General features: G+C 57.1%; 8 protein-coding genes across 8 annotated transcripts; 4 read left to right on the top strand and 4 right to left on the bottom strand.

Annotated features, from left to right (window-relative positions):
- Positions 1-205: 205 nt before the first annotated feature.
- On the top strand, positions 206-2,230 carry J7T54_003549 (Acyl-coenzyme A thioesterase-like protein; the record flags this gene model as incomplete). Its single annotated transcript, XM_051505044.1, has 2 exons — positions 206-1,228; positions 1,754-2,230. 2 exons carry the CDS (start codon positions 206-208, stop codon positions 2,228-2,230), a joined length of 1,500 nt encoding a protein of 499 aa, XP_051363394.1.
- Positions 2,231-3,620: 1,390 nt separating this feature from the next.
- J7T54_003548 (aspartic-type endopeptidase-like protein) lies at positions 3,621-5,268 on the top strand (the record flags this gene model as incomplete). Its single annotated transcript, XM_051505043.1, has 2 exons — positions 3,621-3,882; positions 4,022-5,268. 2 exons carry the CDS (start codon positions 3,621-3,623, stop codon positions 5,266-5,268), a joined length of 1,509 nt encoding a protein of 502 aa, XP_051363393.1.
- A 202-nt stretch (positions 5,269-5,470) lies between these two features.
- On the bottom strand, positions 5,471-7,804 carry J7T54_003547 (putative RNA-binding protein-like protein; the record flags this gene model as incomplete). The annotated part of the gene is made up of 5 exons (XM_051505042.1): positions 5,471-6,930; positions 6,975-7,035; positions 7,093-7,295; positions 7,347-7,416; positions 7,574-7,804. 5 exons carry the CDS (start codon positions 7,802-7,804, stop codon positions 5,471-5,473), a joined length of 2,025 nt encoding a protein of 674 aa, XP_051363392.1.
- A 672-nt stretch (positions 7,805-8,476) lies between these two features.
- J7T54_003546 (uncharacterized protein) lies at positions 8,477-9,033 on the top strand (the record flags this gene model as incomplete). The annotated part of the gene is made up of 2 exons (XM_051505041.1): positions 8,477-8,621; positions 8,684-9,033. 2 exons carry the CDS (start codon positions 8,477-8,479, stop codon positions 9,031-9,033), a joined length of 495 nt encoding a protein of 164 aa, XP_051363391.1.
- A 125-nt stretch (positions 9,034-9,158) lies between these two features.
- On the bottom strand, positions 9,159-9,740 carry J7T54_003545 (uncharacterized protein; the record flags this gene model as incomplete). The annotated part of the gene is made up of 2 exons (XM_051505040.1): positions 9,159-9,331; positions 9,386-9,740. 2 exons carry the CDS (start codon positions 9,738-9,740, stop codon positions 9,159-9,161), a joined length of 528 nt encoding a protein of 175 aa, XP_051363390.1.
- Positions 9,741-10,370: 630 nt separating this feature from the next.
- On the bottom strand, positions 10,371-12,935 carry J7T54_003544 (Ferric/cupric reductase transmembrane component-like protein; the record flags this gene model as incomplete). The annotated part of the gene is made up of 1 exon (XM_051505039.1): positions 10,371-12,935. The coding sequence occupies one exon, from the start codon at positions 12,933-12,935 to the stop codon at positions 10,371-10,373; it is 2,565 nt and encodes an 854-aa protein (XP_051363389.1).
- A 1,518-nt stretch (positions 12,936-14,453) lies between these two features.
- J7T54_003543 (FMN-binding split barrel-related protein) lies at positions 14,454-15,214 on the bottom strand (the record flags this gene model as incomplete). Its single annotated transcript, XM_051505038.1, has 2 exons — positions 14,454-15,035; positions 15,107-15,214. The coding sequence occupies 2 exons, from the start codon at positions 15,212-15,214 to the stop codon at positions 14,454-14,456; spliced, it is 690 nt and encodes a 229-aa protein (XP_051363388.1).
- Positions 15,215-15,632: 418 nt separating this feature from the next.
- J7T54_003542 (Methylcrotonoyl-CoA carboxylase subunit alpha-like protein) lies at positions 15,633-17,904 on the top strand (the record flags this gene model as incomplete). Its single annotated transcript, XM_051505036.1, has 3 exons — positions 15,633-17,653; positions 17,710-17,788; positions 17,839-17,904. 3 exons carry the CDS (start codon positions 15,633-15,635, stop codon positions 17,902-17,904), a joined length of 2,166 nt encoding a protein of 721 aa, XP_051363387.1.
- Positions 17,905-18,058: the final 154 nt, after the last annotated feature.

Here is an 18,058-nt window from a genome sequence, read left to right as displayed (position 1 = left end):
CAGCGCGACGCTGGACCTCGGCCCGTACGGAGGCATGGATGGATGGATCCTATTTTCATCAACCTCATGCTTGCTCCGTTCCCATTCATTCTCATTTGTATCTCATTGCCTAAATATTTCCTGTTTCATCAAGTCACGTCCTGCGTACTAGATCTCACAGCAGAACTCATACAGGCCTTTCACTGTCCCTGACACCGCCACCACCATGTCGGAAGAACCGAGGACGACGATACTCCGTCCTCGCACGCCGGATCCCACCAAATCCCCCATCGAGACGACGCTCTCGGTGACAGAGCTCGCCGTCCTGGGCCCGGACATTTTCACAAACACCCGACCACAGTGGACGCCGCCGGGCGCGCGGGGCATCTACGGCGGCAGCGTCATCGCGCAGTGCCTGGCCGCCGCCCAGAGGACCGTCGCGCATGGCTTCCTCCCGCACTCGTGCCACTGCTACTTCATCCTCGCCGGCAGCTCGGGCCTGCCCATTCTTTTCCATGTCGAGCGGGTGCGCGACGGCCGCAGCTTCGCCACCCGGACCGTCCAGGCCAAGCAGCGCGGACGCTGCATCTTCACCACCACCATCTCCTTTGCCAAGGAGGACAATGAGGGCAAGAGGACGGTCGAGCACGCCGCCGCCCTGCCGGGCGACATTCCGCCCCCTCCTTCCGACAGCCAGAGCGACAACGCTTCCGCGGGACGCGGTGCCGGCCCCTTTGAAGCCACGCGCATCGACGTCCTCCACGGCAACGACCCAGACCGCAGGCCCCACGAGAAAAAGTGCCGCACCTGGATGCGCGCGCGGGGCCGCATCAGTCCCGAGGGCGGCACGCAGGCCCACCTCAACGCGCTCGCGTACATGTCGGACAGCTACTTTATCGGGACCGTGTCGCGCATCCACGGGCTGTGGCGGTTCCCCTTTCGGCCCTCCGAGATCGGTGCCCTAGAGGAGCCGCTGCGGTCGCAGGTGCGGGCCGCGCTGGCGAACGAGAGCATCGCCGGCGAGGACGTCTCGGACGAGGATGTGGCGCGCGAGTGGGAGGGTCGACCGAGCGTGGGCATGCTCGTCAGTCTGGATCACAGCATCTACTTCCACGAGCCGAGCAAGGTGCGCGCGGACGAGTGGATGTTTAGCGAGATGGAGAGTCCGTGGGCCGGCGGGGAGAGGGGTGTCGTGATGCAGCGCATCTTCTCGCAGGATGGGACGCTGCTGGCGAGTTGTGTGCAGGAGGTGAGTAGAACTGATTCTTGGTTCTTCGTGGCGTGCTAACAGAGTGGACAGGGTTGTGTGAGACTCAAGCAGGACGGGGAGGAGAAGGAATCCAAGCTCTAGATGGACGGTGGACGCAGGTGCTTTGAGAAGATGTTGTATTCTGACGCGCATGTTAGGTGTTTTGTTCTCCCTTGGAATGCATTGGAGAAGTGCCGGCCATGGTATGCCTACTGATAATAGAGGCACAGTCACAGAGGCGACAGTCACTCATCCAACCCACTGTTCTTTGTCAACACCAGACTGTACCGCCGCGTTGTCGGGTGTTCGTCTGGGAGTGCTCGAAGTGAACCACGTCAAAGAGTCTTTTCCAGAGGCCTGGATTGATGTCACCAAAAACAGAGCTGTTGTTCTCAGGGCATATAATCAGACTTTCCTCGCCGCCAACTCTATTCTCATCTTTGGCCTGCTCAACTTACCTGCAACTGACCCAACAACACACAGAGACAACAACACACTGACTGACCTGACATCTTGCGTCATCAGTCCATGATGGGCCGCATTGACCAAGATCTCCTGCCCAACCCGCATGATGCTGATGATGCGCAGCCAGATGTCCACCCCGGAGATCCATATGGTCGAGACGCAGTGCACGCGCAGTTTGCCCAGTGGTACGACAAGAATGCGTCTGTCAGCAATGGCCCTTCCAACTGCGCCACGCACAAGGGCAAGGCAGACATGTGGTGCCGTGCCTGCAACATGAACGGTGAGTGGCAGAAGCCAGGTACTGACAACGGCCAGAGCCACGACGGCGACCAAGACGTGGCCCCTCTAGACGAGCCCAAGCCTCACGACGTCGAGGGCCTGCGGAAGACTTTTGAAAAGTTCGGCATCAAGTTTCATCCCAAGGAACAGACTCTGAGCGACCTCGTTCGTCTTATTCAAGACAAGCCCATGCGGACCGACGCCGAGAAGGTGCGCGACACATTTGAAAAGTACGGCATCAAGTTCCATCCCAACTAAGTCCTTTCTTTTGGTTTTTACCTACCGCTTGGTGTTAGGGGGGTCGCAAGTTGCTTTTTTTGGTGGAGGGTCGTGAGACATGAAATTGTCCGGGTCAGAAAGAAGGCTGAAGGCGCTTTTCCAGAATGGTCATGTGGAACGGTGATGCGTCTACGGATCGATGGTAATAAAGCCAGATAATCACAAAACGTAGCGTGGTTCACGACGTTCATGGGACATGACAATGGTCACACGGACGCCCGAAGGAAGTGTCTCGAGTCGAGTCATGGAGTCGTCGTGGGGGCGAGGCGATCTTACGCCAAGCCAAAAGTGAAGTTAAAACAGTCGCAGACGCGTCAACAATCAGCTGATGGATCCTGGGCCTGATTACCCGGTAAGGAAGGCATGGATATGTGTGCCCGTATCCGTAGCAGCAGCCGCGTGCGTTGACACAAGCTTTATTCGGGATAAGGATTAATTAGAGTAGGTAGGGGCCGCAAGTGCGGGAAACAACCTTAATCGGCTTTGCATCGCCACGCGCCAATGGCGGCTGAGCCTACGACTAGCACTTCAAGTTGCAAGCGCGATTTGACAGGCAACGACAAGTGTTGACGGTGATGACTCATGGACGTCAAAATAATTGGAGAGACCTCCAAGGGTCGAAGAGGAAGACTCAAGACATGGGGGATGGGACATGGAGGCGCAGCATGGGCCTTTTGGCGACCTGACCTGACCTGACTGGTCACACCGTCACAGTGGAGGCCTGCTGAAAGCTGAGAGGCACGCACCACTCGCCTAGGCGGCCAGGCCCCAGGCTGCCTTGCCGTCAATGACGTACGCCAGCTTGCTACCTACATGATGGAGCACTATCGTAGACTGTCTCAACAGGCGCCGCCATGTGTCTCATTGTATGCGCCCAGTAAACACAATTGAAGCAAGACTAGACTAGACTAGACCTCCACGATTCGTCGGGCACTTCCGCCGTGAGCCACGATATGTCAACCATCGGGCACGGCCTGCACCATGCAGACCGCAGTTGGAAATGCTGGTCTTACTCTTCACTCTTCAGCTTTCCATCGCCAAGACACCTTCCCGGTCTGCGCCCCGCCATTGTGTGCAGCATCCGGCAACCGCCAGCCAGCCAGCCTCTTCGTCTGAACCCCATCGGACTCGTCATCCTCGCCTGCCTTTCTCTTTTAAATATGGCTTCGGCTCAAGCGCCGATCCTCTCTTTTTTACCTTGAATTCTCCGACAAAAGCATTAAACAAAATCCTGCTTGCTTGCTTGCTTGCTCTCCAACTTTTGTGCTCACTCATCTCAAGAGAGTGCCTGGCCGCCTTCGTCCCCCCAGGCTCCAGCTCTTGTCCTACACAGTACTCCAGCGCAACAAACAGGCAGGCCAAAGTCATCATGCGCTCCGTCGCCCTCCTCGCCCTGGCCAGCGTCGTCTCGGCCGGTCATATCAGCGTGCCCTTCTCGCGCCAGTCCTTTGACAACAGCCACGCCCGGCGCGCTGCTCTGCGCAAGCGCCAGGACGACTCTGAGCCGTTCGCCCTCGAGGCGCTCAACAACATCACGGGCGGTGGCTACTACTCCGAGTTTGCGGTAGGCACTCCGCCTCAGCAGATCAGCTTCCTGCTCGACACGGGCAGCTCGGACACGTGGGTCAACAGTGTCGAAGCAGACCTGTGCAACGACGTGGAACTGCAGACAATCAACGGGTTCTGCCAAAGCCAGTGCAAGTACCTCCCGCCCCTCCCCCCCCCCCTTTCCACATCCGGATCCCGTTGTCTAACATGTCTTGTCTCTAGTCGACCCCGATGAGAGCAGCACGTTCGAGACCGTGGACGTGGACTTTGACATCCAGTACCTCGACCGCCGCAGGATACAAGGCGAGTATTTTGAAGACACCGTCACGTTTGGCGATGTCGAGGTGACGGAGCAGCGCATGGGCTTGGCCCTCCAATCCGTCCGTCCCACGGGCATCATGGGCCTTGGCTTCTCCGTCAACGTCGCGTCTATACGCGAGTATCCCACCATTGTCGACAACCTGGTCGACCAGGGCCACATCGACACTGCGGCCTACTCGTTGTATCTCAACGACATCGACACCGACGCCGGTGCCTTGCTCTTTGGCGGCATCGACCGAGAAAAGTTCATTGGCAGCCTGGCGACCCTCCCTCTGCAATCGGACGCGCTAGGAGGCACCAGCCAGATCACCTCCTTCAACATCGACATCCAGGGCTTCGACGTGGTGTCCCCCGATGGCGAGAGGACCGTCGATATCCCCAACCTGGACTCCCTGGCCATCCTCGACTCGGGCTCCACCATCTCCCTCCTCCCCGACGACCAGGTCCAGGAGCTGTGGGATGAGTTTGGCGTGCTGAGCTTTATCGACGTCCTCGCGCCCTTTGTCGACTGCGCATACCGCGGCGAAAAGGGCCAGGGCTACACGTTCGAGTTCCGCTTCGATGGCAAGACCATCCGCGTGCCCATGGACGAGATGGTCATCGACGCCTACAGCGACTTGCAGGACATCTTCATGGACGACCCCACGCTTAACCAGTTCTTCGGCGACTGGGAGGGCGCCTGCATGTTCGGCATCGGCTCCACCGCCGACTTTGGCATCAACGACGACCAGTTCACCCTCCTCGGCGCCACGTTCCTCCGCAGCGCCTACGTCGTCTACGACCTCGCCAACCAGCAGCTGGGCCTCGCCCAGGCCAACCTGAACAGCACCGATACGGATATTGTCGACATTGAGGAGGGAGACTTGCCCGATGTCACAGGCGTTGAGAGTCAGTCTTCTTCTTCTACCCCTACCTCGTCTGCCTCCACCACCTCTACGGAGGCTACCACCACTATCACCTCTACGGAGGCGACTACCACCACTGCCACAGAGGAAGCCACCGCGACGGAGACGGACGATGGTGATGACGGGGACGATCAGGCTGACGACAACACAGGCGACGAAGGAGATGACGAGGATGCTGGCGTACGCCTCATCCCCTCCCTCCTGGCCGCAGTGGCCCTGAGCGCTCTCATGCTTGTCCTGTGAGAGGAAAGCACTGTCGAATTTGTGGATATCATGGTCTTTGTTTCGATTCGATTTTGCATTGTGTGTATGGCATGATTTGGGACTTTGGTACACATAGATACCAACCTGTCCTTCATTGAACATAGAAGATAAGAAAAAAGATCCCTATTGCTGGTGCCGTTGCTGCCCGATATTGGTGACTTGTAATCTTTGAAAGGGAAAATCACATCTTGTTATACCGCTCCCTGGCTTGGTCCTTGACGTTCTCCACAAATGACTTATAGTCGCCCTTGGTCTTCCGCCCCGCCAGCGCCGCCGCGTCGCCGAGGTTGCTGCCTTCGGCGCCCAGGCCGACGCCCTCCTGATATGCGTTCTGCGCAATGACATCTGTCCGGCCCTCGCCGGCGGCCCCTAGACCCTTGCCGGCCGTCCAGCCCATCTTGGCGAGCATGCCGGCGCCCTTGGACGGTGCAGGCTGGGGCGGCGCTTCCTTCTTGGGCGCCTGGGCTGCTTGGGACGTTGCGGGCTTCCGGGGCTGGCTGTATGCCTGCCGACGCTGCTTGGCCCTGTCGCGGTACTCGGCTGCCTCTGTCGTCTCCTGGGCGGGGGTGTCCGCCGCCGGGTGCTCCGATTCGGTCTTCTCGAGGCGCTTGTCGCGTATGGCGAGACGAGGCAACGCCGCCTTGACCTGCTCTTCATTCTCCGTCGCCGTCTTGTGGTTCCGTGACTTTTCGTGAATGTTGACTTCGTCGACGGACTTGTACTTGCGCATGCAGATGAGACACATGAGTCTTTCGCGATCGACGTACGAGACCTCCCGAGGAGGCTCAATGGACGTGTCCTCAGGACTGGGTGTCCGCTTCGGTGCAGGACCACCGATACTGGCGCCACCGAGTGAGATCTTGATAGGCGCGTCGGGGTCTTGCTTTGCCGTCTCTGGAGCAGCAGCCTTGTTCCCGGTCTGGCCTGCCTTGCCCTGGTGTAGTTCATCGTGTTTACGCTGCCACATGGCCATTTGCCCGGCCATCACGACGGGTTTCTTGCTCACGTTGCCGTCCTTGGACGCCTCCGCTTTGCGCTTCTTGGACCTCTTGGCGTCGCCATCGTCGCCAGACCCCTTGCCGGCAGCCCCCTCAGGTGGGCCGTCGGTGACCAGCAGTTGATTCGGGTATACTCTTATGTCCCGATATCGAACGCGCAGTAATGGGTTGAATAGTGGGTGGAAGGACATCATCTCATTTTCGGGGGTGACATCTCGCTCCTCGGGGAGGAAGACGCCCATGTGAATCGTGGATACGGTCACCTCACACGCTGCCACGGTGAACGACCGCAAGGCTTGGTATTTTGCGACGGCTTTGGCGGCATCCTCGGCCGTCCAAAACTCGGCAAAGCCATACTTGAAAGATTCGTTGTTGAACACTTCCCTCATGAGGAAGACGCGATGTAGTGAGCCTGGGCGAGCACCGACACCGGTTGTGTTGTTGGTCGGCGCGGTAGACCTGAGCTTTGGTCCGCCATTGGCGTCTCTCTTGGGAGCGGGTGACTCGAGCTCGAGGCGCTTCACATCAGCTGCCAGCATGGCCTCGTCTATGAAGGAGGGAAGGGGGTAGATGACGAGGATCTGCGAGACAGACTCCCCCGCATCAGCCTGGCCCGTCAAGCTCAGGCGCCAGTCTGCTTCGACTAGGGAGATCAGCGCGGGTCGTTCAGGGACCTCAAAGACGTACCTGAATGGGGCGTGTTGCACTGCTTGCATTTGACCCTCGTCGAATAGTTGGAAAACCCGCACTTGTTGTTGTTCGTCAGCAAGTCTGCCCCAGAGTCGATCCGAGACGAGTCACGTACCGAAGAGCAAGGCCACTGCCCTACCATCGTCTTGGCATCCACATCGTCCCTGCTGCGTGCGTAGTGGAGGTACGCGCTAAACCGGCCACCTGGCACTTCATCAGTCGGCTGCGGCAAGTCAAGATGCAGCTTCGGAAAGTGTTCTCGGGTGAAGGCGATGGCGCTGTCAACCGAATCGAATTGGACAAAGGCTCGATGAGCGCCTGAAGCTCTGGTCAGCAACACATGCACAGAAGCACACGGCGTCAGCGTACCTCGTGCGATTCGCACGTCGATGGGGGGCAGTTCGGAAGCCATGGAGTTCCTAAGAACGCTGTCGTGCAGCTGTGCGGCGTGACATTAGTCGTCCAGTTCTTGAGGAGTGGTTGAACATGGGAATGAATATGGCTTCGTTTTCACAGACTGCAGCCATGGATTCGAGTCCCATGGCGCATCGCCGAGCGGTGATTCTTTATCTTGTCGCCTGGTATAGGGTACGAACCTCGGCCGCCGTCAATATGTGAGGCAGTTCCTCCAGAATCACAGTATCGCTCGGTCGCCCCGCGTCTCTTGTAGGACTCTGGGAACGGCTTGTGCCGCGTAGAGGCGATCTGTACCCAGGTTCATCTCTGTCGCGGTAGCCACGGCCTACGCTGCGATCGTCGGGTATTTGCCCCTCATCGTACATGCCACTGTAGTCGTGAGGGTCCTTGACGCGGTCCTCGTAATGCATCCTGCCTCTTGATATGCTTCTCGATGATTCGTAGTGATAGTCGGGAGATCTGGAATAGCCCCGTTGATCGGTAGGTAAGTTAGCCATCAAGCTCGAGAACGTTGATCGATGCCCAGCTCATGCACGCGCGTCGCGCGCAATCGCATGCCTCCAAGTACCAATGGCGACCGCTGCCCAGTACGTCCAGGTTGTAGTTTACCCTGCCGGTGATTGTGCCGTGTTGCGTCTCGCCCGTAATGGGGTGACCGCGGCCGGTGATGATTGTGCATGACGCTGTCGATCGGCGCGAAGCCCTTGCGAGAAGGCGGCGAAAAGTCGAAATGGACAAGAATGACAAAAATCGTGGTTTTTTGGAGCAGGGACAGCTGGAAATTTGTGTGGTGCAAGGTGAAGAATAGATGGCTTCGTCGCCAGTTAAAGTTCAGGTGGGGCGAGTTCACGTGTCTCCCTCCATGTCATCACCGACGCCTGCTCTGTGCTGGTAGGTGGACAATTACATTGACTCGGAAGTCTTCCAGCTCAGGCTCAACCTCTGTTCTAGTCTCCGTGTATGGGTGTAAATAATAGGCACGTCGCAGACTGTCAGCTCCTTAAAGAACGCAGCTATATTAGACTTCTTGTCCCCGCGCCCGAAACCGCCCAAGCCTCAGACCTCACTCACAGCATACAACCATGGCCGGCTCACAAGAAGAAGAGCAACAATGGGAATTGTCGGAGGAGGGCAATCATGTCTCATTGACACATGATCACCTAAATGTCAACGCAATCATGGACCGCGTTCGTAGCCCCTCAGCGGGCGCGATAGTTCTATTCGCAGGTACTCACGCACACTCAGTACATCCCTCGCGCATGGAGAACAAGTATTGACCCAACTGTAAGGCACCACGCGCGACAACTTTGCCGGTAAACCTGTGCACTCGTTGACCTATACATCCTATCACCCCCTCGCCCTGCGCACGCTCCTCTCCATCGCCACATCCATCAAAGCAACCCACGGTCTCACCGGCATCGCCATCACCCACCGCCTAGGACCTGTACCCATAGGCGAGGAGTCCATACTCATCGCCGTGTCCAGTCCCCATAGACAGGCTGCCTGGCGTGCGGGCGAGCAGGCCCTCGAGAAATGCAAGGATAGGGTCGAGATCTGGAAGCGGGAGGAGTTCACTGGCGAGGAGGGCGTGTGGCGGGCCAACCGCGATGGCAAGATGGGTGTCAAAGAAACGGAATAAAGGTGAAGAAAAAGAGATATGGGGGGGGATCAATCATTCACTAATCTCATACTCGCTGCCTATGCTCCAGTGTTGACAGTCAGTCGACACCAAGTCCTTGCCATTCATCATCACATCATTCCGAGTCATTCCTGCGCACACCCTTCGCAGCACTTCTCGCAGCCTATCCCCGAGTCTGTCTCGTCGGTATCTGACCCCTCCTCGTCGGAGGTATTCTTCTTATATACGGGCGGTGGCTGCCGCAGGTATTCGAAAGGACACGGCGGTGGGCCACTACTCCGTCGTCGTCCAAGCATAACTGGACATTGTCAGTCCACGGCCAGCGAAGAGAGGATTATTCAGTCACACATACCAATGTGTCCATGGTAGCAGTCTGTAAAGGTCTTGTCGACGTTGACGCCGTGTAAATCCACCGCCTCCGTCATGGCACTGGGGTACACCACTATCCCAAACTCGTGAAGCAGTATACTCCAAAAGTCGCATGGCAGCTTGAACTGGCCTCTCTTTATACTGGAGTGTATGAAGAGACAGACAGTCTCGAGCACAACGTGCCCCTCGTTCGCGGCATGGCGCATTTCCTCGTCTGTCAAGTCGTGTACTTTCTGTATGCGCTCGTGCGAGTAGCCCATAGCCAAGGACCATGATTTGGCGATTCGGTCGAGGTTCGTCTCGCGGAACTCCACGTCCTCCATGGTCACACCTGCCATGGCCTCGAGTTATGTCGATTTATGCTTGGGGAACGATACGGGTGGGTATTGCGATGGGAGGGGGTCGCTTTGTTGCTGATGGACGCGGCGCAGTGAGGCTGTAGACTATAATGCGTCCACGGTTAAGTCTGCTGAATGTGCAACGGCAATGATGCGAAGAGGTAGAAGAGGAGAAGAAATTTGAGGAATCCTTTACGACATTTTTCGACGACCGCATCACGACTTCCTCTTGTCGTTCTCAAGGTGCGCGTGCCTCACCCAAGCAAGGCCGACCCTGACCATCAGGGTCCACGACAAGCACTTCGTCATGCGCAGATCGATCCAGCGCAATCGCAAATCCGCAACGAAACAGCTAGCTAGTGGGACCTGAGCAATGCATTGGTCGCCTTGAGTTCCATTGGCAAACCAAGTCTCTTGACTACCTTAAAGGTTCGTCAGATGGAGCTGGAGGGGCAACTGACCACCCCGCTGCCTGACCTTGCGAGGTCGAGGCGTGAATCACCATCAATTCCCTGCACATGACAAACCACGCGAGTGAAGCTTGCGCAATCTTTGCGTACGCAAGGCGGTTGAAAGAAATCAAAGGAATGAATACATTGTACGCTGCGACTCGCTGTGATATGAACCCAATTATAGCGCATAGTTCTCCGTATGCAGGAAGATCTCCTCCAACTCATCATCCCCCCAAATCTCTGCTTGCAGTCGCGCGACCGTCTCGGCCACACCCGTCCGCATCGCGGCGGGCCCGCAGACAAAGACGGCCGTCCTCCTGCCCAGAATGCCCCGTCCGTCGGCGCCACCGGTGGCCCATTCCTTGAGCATGTAGCCTAGATCGGGTCGGCCATACTCCACACTCCAGCCGCCGTCTATCTGGTGCGGCACGGGGAAAGCAAACCGCATCAGATTCTTCTGGAACTCAGTCGGCGTTTCGGGGAATCCAAAGTCAAAGCCGGACGGAGGGCCAAACGTTGACGTCGGACGCTGGCGGTCGCCTGCAGGCGGAATGTTCGTCCTCAAGTGAGCCAGCTCTGGTGCCCGCACAGGGAACTGCTCCTCCGTCGGTGTTTGGGTGAATTCAGGTGGTGGGTGACGCGGCGAGTTCGGTGCGTAGTTGAAGTGAGGCGGATTCTCCTTCTTCATGGGAGGGAAGTGGAACTCGCCCTCGAGGTTATTCTTGTCCTCGGGGTAGTCTTGCCATTGTTGGGCAGTCTTGTTGTCCTCAATGGGTGATATTAGTTTGTTATTGTTGGGCGGTGGCCCAGGTGGGGGAGGAGGGATGTTGTGAGGTTGCATATACTGCTGCTGCGGCAGAGCTGTGATGCGGTCCTCGTTCTCCTCCCTCAGCTCCCGTTCCCTATCTGGGTTGCCCTGCGCTTCGCTGTGGATCATGGCCGAGTTGCGTTTCGACGCAACACCTGCGACGAAGCCGTCTAATTTATCGTGGAACGCATGCGTCAGAGCGCGGTGATGCGCTACGTTAGATTTGATCTCCTGGCCCGGGCGTTGCCTGACGGCCGACGTGACAAAGATCTTGCAGGTCACGCTCTCAGGGGGTGCAGACTCGCGGCAAATGCGCAACTCCTCGCGGAACCAATCCATGGCTTCTAGCCGCTTGATGGCCCAAACCACCACAATCTTGCGGGTGATGGCCTTGCCGTCGCGCATGCGCTTGATCAGGTTCAGCAGCTGACTCATGAGCGCCGTGATACCACTCCCGCCAGCGATGAGGATGCAGGTGTCAAAGGCAGCAAGGTCACGGCGCATGCCGCCGTACGGACCATCGAGGAAGGCTCGGTACGTGTGGAAAGGTCCCTTTTCAATAGCTGTCTCCAGTACGCGCCGGGTAAATCCGCCATATGGCTTGAATACGATGGTGCAGTCGCGGTACTGCTCGCCATACTGCGATGGGAAGTCATCGCTGCATAGAGACGATATTGTGAACGGGTGATTGTCAAAGAACGAAATGCCCGGCATGCGCAGGTAGACAAACTGCCCCGGCTTCCAGCGCATTTGCGTCGGAACGGTGACCTTGATGGCGTTCTCGGCCATGAGGGTGATGGCAGCCTCATCACCCACCATAAACGCCATGCTGCGCCATGGTTTCGTCCAGTTGAGCTTGAAGAAGCGGATTGCGTAGCATAGAACCCAGATGGCCACGCTGGTGTAGAGGTAGCTCCAAGACATGAGATAGTTCTTGGTGTGCCAGAACAGCAGTCCGATGTAGACTGCTGCCACTGGAATGTGCAGCAAGACAAAGGCTTCGTAGGCCACGCGACGGATCCAGGGGAGAGACGCGACGCAGAGCCAGACTAACGGCACAAGACAGGCAATTCCCGTGCCGTAGATCAGTCCACTTCCACCTTCGAAAAGACGCTGAAAGAACTCCATACCACCGTCATCCCACACAGGCTGGATGTAAAACGGTATCGTGTGCACCAATGACAGGAAGAGGCAGATGTATGCCAGCCATCGATGGAATACGTTCAGTCGCTCCGGTCCGATGCCAATGATATAGGACAGTATGTTCGCCTTCATACTTGTCGCAATAATCCAGGGCGTCAGTGCAACAGCCAACATGCCCGACCGAATCGCGACCGGGGGCGATCCGAACTGGATGCTCTCCCAATACAATGGCTGCTGCAGGAACGTATAGAGGGTGACAAATGCGGTGGCGATGACAACGCAGGTCAGAACGGCGAGCGAAGAGAACACTAATCGGTGTTTCCTCCATACCAGGTCCGGAATGGGTCTATAAAACACCCATCGGAAAAGAGCGAGGGCGTCGTTGACGATGCCTACAGAAGAGCCATGCGCCTTGGGTCGGAATGACTTTTCCTGCTCTTCTGCGCCCTCGGGGAAGAAATGCTGCGCCGTTTGACCGGATCGCATCGCGGCGAGGGCGAATTCCGGGTCAATGTTGTACAAATTGCGATAATGCTCCTCGACTTCCTGCTTGTAGATGGCCTGACGGATTTTGTCCTGCCAGAAATGCCACACCCTGACGACGAGAACGCACCCCACGAGCGCGAGCGCAAAGTACGTCCATCCTAGCGCATATTTACCCGAGTCAATCCAGGGGTCGACGGTGTTGGCCTGGACAAGCCCCGGCGGCGAATTGGGTTCGAGAGGGACCTCGATCCGCTTGAACAGCCTGGAGACGCCCGCGGCCACGTTGCGGAGTTGCTGAGGAGCCATATCGACCAGCGAGGCTCCGGTTTGTGATTGAAAAGATGTACAGCCGCAGTGTGGAAATGTCGCTCAGGCGAGCATGAGGACGGAGGACGGCCTGTGGCCGTGTTCCACGGGGTAGCACCAGGGGCAGGAGTCGGACTGCGCAAACTGCTACGTCTTTGAATGCTGAAGATGTCGACAAGTCGCCAATTGCAGGATTGGTATATGCAGCCTGCGATGGCGCTGAGTGTGTATGATGGAGGTCGCTGAGAAGGTCTGTGAGCTCCGGCGCTCAGTAATTAGTCGTCTTGTCGTCTGCAGAATGAGGATGATGAGACGAACATCGTGAAGTGGGTGCTCAGTTCCATTAGATAGTGAGCCCCAAGCCGGTCGGCTGCAGCCGAGGACAGGGTCACTCTGGTCCAGCGGCTGGTGATCCTCTGATATTGGCCGGTTGGAGACCAGGGTCCAGTGTGAAGACGGTGAGGTGGTATGCACTGATGCAGGATGAAGCTCGCCTGTCGGCACGGTTATTGGAGAGCAGCCCCGGCACTAGTTCACGGGAGCCATCGTGAGTCGTGACGGCTGGAGATGAGGCTGATGATAGGCGCTTAATGTGATGGTGGCTGTCGCTTGTCAGGGACAGTTGCCATCTACTCTCTGGTGTGCATGTCTTTGCATTCGTCACACCACTTGCCGTGAACACAAGCAAACGTCGAGGCTGCCATCATTCTGTGAGGGTAGAGCGCACACACACACGGCTTGGGATGCTCCGCAGGATCAACATCTGCTGGTCGCTTGACCTGCATCAACCGCAGGTCCATCATCCGGGGATAGACTTGGGCCGCACCAACCACAACCGGTCCTGGTCAACCACTGAGCAGCGAGGGAAAAGGTCCATGTCGAGAGATTGGGGGCCGTTGGTGGCGGCTTCGGATTGTCGAGTGGCCTGTTGACGACGAATAACGTGCGAGGGCTGGTCGAGTGCAGAAGTCGAAGGAGGTTGGGCGGCAAACAGGGGTCTCTGGTTGGCTCGCGCAGGAAACAGATGTGACCACGCTACGGGTGGTGGGCCTACCCTGCAACCAAGTTGGCCGCTGCATGTGGGATAGGCATTGGCCGCTAATAAAACTGCCCGATGAGCCAGATTGCTTCTGGATTTGGTGTTGAGAAGCACGAATCCGTATGTCGCCCGAACCAACAGTCCCAATTGTGCAGTACCCAGTTGTCGGTGATAGGTACTGACGGCACCGAGCCGCGATCTTGTCTGCACGACCAACAATAATCCTTCTCGACACTAGTCTGATTGGATTTGCTGGGAAGGATGTCAGGATGTACGGACTGCAGGGTCAATCATGGCATTGTGTTACCTTTTCGCTAAAGTGTGTCCGACGCTGGTAGTTTTCCGTCTATACTGGTTGCGCTCTGAAAAGCGCACAATATTCCCGTACCGCATCGACCAGCTGGGCATGCTGAGCCATCGATCATATAGTCATTAATAAGTATACACATCAGCCCTCCCGATACGCTGCCCAACACCCTTCAATGCCCATTCACCATTGTCGCGTCGGGCTGCAATGCCCAGTCCCTCACAGTGCCCTTCCAGTCGCTGATCCGGACATCCTTGATTTCAACCACAATCACGCTGACTTCCGCACCCGCGACAAACTGCGCCGTCCGCTGCTCCTGGCGCTCGACGTTGGTATCCTGACGGAACAGCTGGACGCCCTCCTCGTAGGTGTGGTTCTCCAAGTGCTGATCAACAAAATATTTTTCCTCCTCAGATCCCGGTGCCGCAATCCGTGCGGCACCTCCTATAGTCGCGCTAATGCTTGACAACTGGGAGGTATTAAGATTCAAGAGGAGCGACGCTAATGAGGACGGGGGCTCTGGGACGGGCGAACCGCCGGACGCGCGCCGCGTGTGTGTCGGATTGCGGTGAGATACCCAGTCGTGCACTAGGAGAGAAACAACCGGGTTCGCGCGGATCGATGTAGTCTTGCGGGAGGACGGGTTGGTGGTCATCACAATGACAGGAGCGGACGTATAGGGCGTCGACGGGAGGTACGTGTAGTTCATGAGAGAGACGTGAGGAACATTGTCGCTACATGTAGCGAGATGAAGCTACCTTTTTGTTAGCTGATGTGATGCTGGAGATGAGACTGGATGAAGGCGAGTGAGTGGTGGTGACTGACAAAGCGGGCATTCTCGAGGCATTGAACAACCTCATTCGGAACGCTAGCCGTGATCTGCTTGTGCGTGTCGCCTTCAGAGGCTTCGTAGTTGAGTGGTATCTTGTCCATCTTGGCGGTTTGTTGGTCGTTGATCAGCAAAGTCAATGTCGTCAGAATGGAGCTGGAGCTTGCACTGACATTTCACAAAGGGTACGTACCTACTAGCGCGGGGTGCAGCTGACTAAGGCGGGGAGCTCTTCGCCAACGATTCCCGGTAAGCTCTCGCTCTCACCTGACTCCCCAATAGGGAAGGCCGCATTCCCAGCCATCGGCGCGGTTACTGTCGGCCTCGGCTCCCCGCGGCCGGCTCAGCGATCTGGGGACCAGCACCACGCAAGCACATCCTCTCGAGATCACTTGCCGAACAATCCTGACGAAGTGGAAATTTCGACTCTCATTCCCTTCGCACGCTTTCCCCTCTCCTCTCTCCATACTCAATTCGTCTTCCGTCCTGATCAACTGTCTCCCTCTCCGACAGTGTCTCGAGATGCGGTCCATTCGAAACAAGCGTCTCCCCGTGAGGGCTCGCTACCTCTCGACTGCCACAGCCGCGACAGGCAGCGCCCAACCGAAGCAGACACCGCTGAACTCTGTCCTCATAGCCAATCGTGGTGAGATTGCCATAAGAATCAATAAGACGGCGGAACGCATGGGCATCCGCGCGACAACTGTCTACACCGATGTCGATGCTGCGTCATGGCATGCCTCATCTGGCTTTCAGTCCCTTGCCCTCGGCCCTTCCAATGCCTATCTTGATGGCGACAAGATCATTTCTCTAGCCAAGAAGAACGGCATTCAGGCATTACATCCGGGTTATGGTTTCTTGTCAGAGAATCCCAAGTTTGCCGAGAAGTGCGAGCAGGAGGGCATTGTCTTTGTGGGGCCTCCCGCGAGCGCAATGGCGGACATGGGCCACAAGGCGAGGAGCAAGGAGATCATGACCGATGCGAATGTGCCTTGTGTACCGGGATACCATGGTGCGCAGCAAGGGGAGCAATTTCTGCTCGAGAAGGCCAGGGAAATCGAGTTCCCTGTGCTGCTGAAGAGCGTGAGGGGTGGTGGCGGCAAGGGCATGCGCATCGTCATGACAGAGGAGGAATTCATCCCCCAACTCAACAGCGCCATGGCCGAGGCCAGAGCGTCCTTTGGCGAGGGCGGCGAGGTCATGCTCGTGGAGAAGTACATTGTCCGCCCCAGGCACGTCGAGGTGCAGGTCTTTGCCGACAAGTGGGGAAACACCGTGGCCCTGGGCGAGCGTGATTGTAGTGTGCAGAGGCGACACCAGAAGATCCTCGAGGAGTCCCCTGCCCCGGAGCTGGACGAGGAGGTCCGTCAGGATCTCTGGAACAAGGCCCGCCAGGCTGCTTCGGCCGTGGGCTACGTGGGCGCCGGCACGGTCGAGTTCATCCTCGACAAGGATACCAACAAGTTCTACTTTATGGAGATGAACACTCGCCTGCAAGTCGAGCACCCTGTCACCGAGATGGTCACGGGGCTGGATCTTGTAGAGTGGCAATTCCGCGTCGCAGCCGGCGAGAGTCTGCCCTTGACGCAAGCTGAGGTGGAGGAGAACATGCGCCAGCTTGGCGCCGCCATTGAGGCACGCATCTACGCTGAGAACCCCGAGAAGGGCTTCTTGCCCGACTCTGGCAAGCTGGTGCATGCGTACCTGTCATCTTCATTCGAGTCCGACCCAGACGTCCGCCTGGACTGGGGGTTCAAGTCTGGAAGCACCATCTCCGAGGCCTACGATGGCATGATCGCTAAGCTCATCGTCCGAGGCGAAACACGCGAGCGTGCCATTGCCAAGATGGAGTCCGTCCTCCGTAAGTACCAAGTTGTCGGGGTCAGCACAAACGTGGAGTTCTTGAAGAGGTTATGCCAGACCCCTGCCTTCATTGAAGGAGACGTCGAGACCGGCTTCATCGACAAGTGGAGGGACGCCCTGTTCAAACCCCGTCACATCAAAAACGAAGTGTTTGCGCAAGCCGCTCTAGGCATCGTCAGCAAACAACTACAAAGTGCTCCACCTCAGGGCCTGTCGCTTGGTTTCGGCAGCCAAAGCGCGACCAGCGAGCGCAAGGTGGCCTTCAAGGTGATGGACGGTTACAGCAAAGAGGAAGGCGAGGTTGTCGAAGCCTCGGTCGCTCAGACTGCCCCTTCTATATTCACCATTACCGTCACCCGCAAAGGCGCAGAACCGGAAGCTTTCAGCAACATCACCTCTTCACACAACAACCACGGCGACGTTGTCAGTGTCGAGTCATTCTTCCTTGGTGAGAGGATCAAGTCCTCTGTCGTCCCACAGTCGCTCGAGAACGATATCAAAATCACCATCTTCCAGCACGGCATTAAGACGGACCTCATGCTGCTGCCGCCCAAGTGGTATGAGAAGGAGCTGGGTCTCAAGGAGGTTTCAGCATCTGTCGCAGCGCCAATGCCTTGCAAGGTGCTGAAGAATGAGGTTGAGGAAGGGCAGAAGGTCAAGAAGGGCGCGCCATTGGTCGTGTAAGTTGACACAGCGCCAGGAGCCAAATGAGGCAGGCAGAGACTAACAGCGGCAGCATCGAGTCGATGAAGATGGAGACGGTTATTCGCTCGCCACAAGACGGCGTCATCAAGAAATTGGCGCACAAGGCAGGGGTAAGCTACCTTTTCGCCTCGCTCTAGTTGTTTTACTGACCTTTTGCCAGGACATCTGCAAAGCCGGTACCGTGCTTGTCATGTTCGAGGAGGAGCCTGAAACCAAAGAACCGTAACAGTCATTTTCAAGCGACTAGATGTATAACGATAAATCCAACAAGTCAAGCAAACCGTTCTGTATCGTCTTGGCTCTATTTGTAAGCCCTGTTGTTCTTTGCTGTGCTCTGCTCTGAGAGGCCCGTCCATGTGTGTGATATGCTCAGCCGTGCG

The sequence above is a fragment of the Emericellopsis cladophorae genome, assembly GCF_022114955.1.
Source record: "Emericellopsis cladophorae strain MUM 19.33 chromosome Unknown NODE_12_length_473309_cov_116_543296, whole genome shotgun sequence".
In the NCBI taxonomy this organism is placed as follows: Eukaryota; Fungi; Ascomycota; class Sordariomycetes; order Hypocreales; family Bionectriaceae; genus Emericellopsis; species Emericellopsis cladophorae.
The sequence above is the reverse complement of the archived record's forward strand: the minus strand, read 5'-3'. Positions and strand labels throughout refer to the sequence as shown.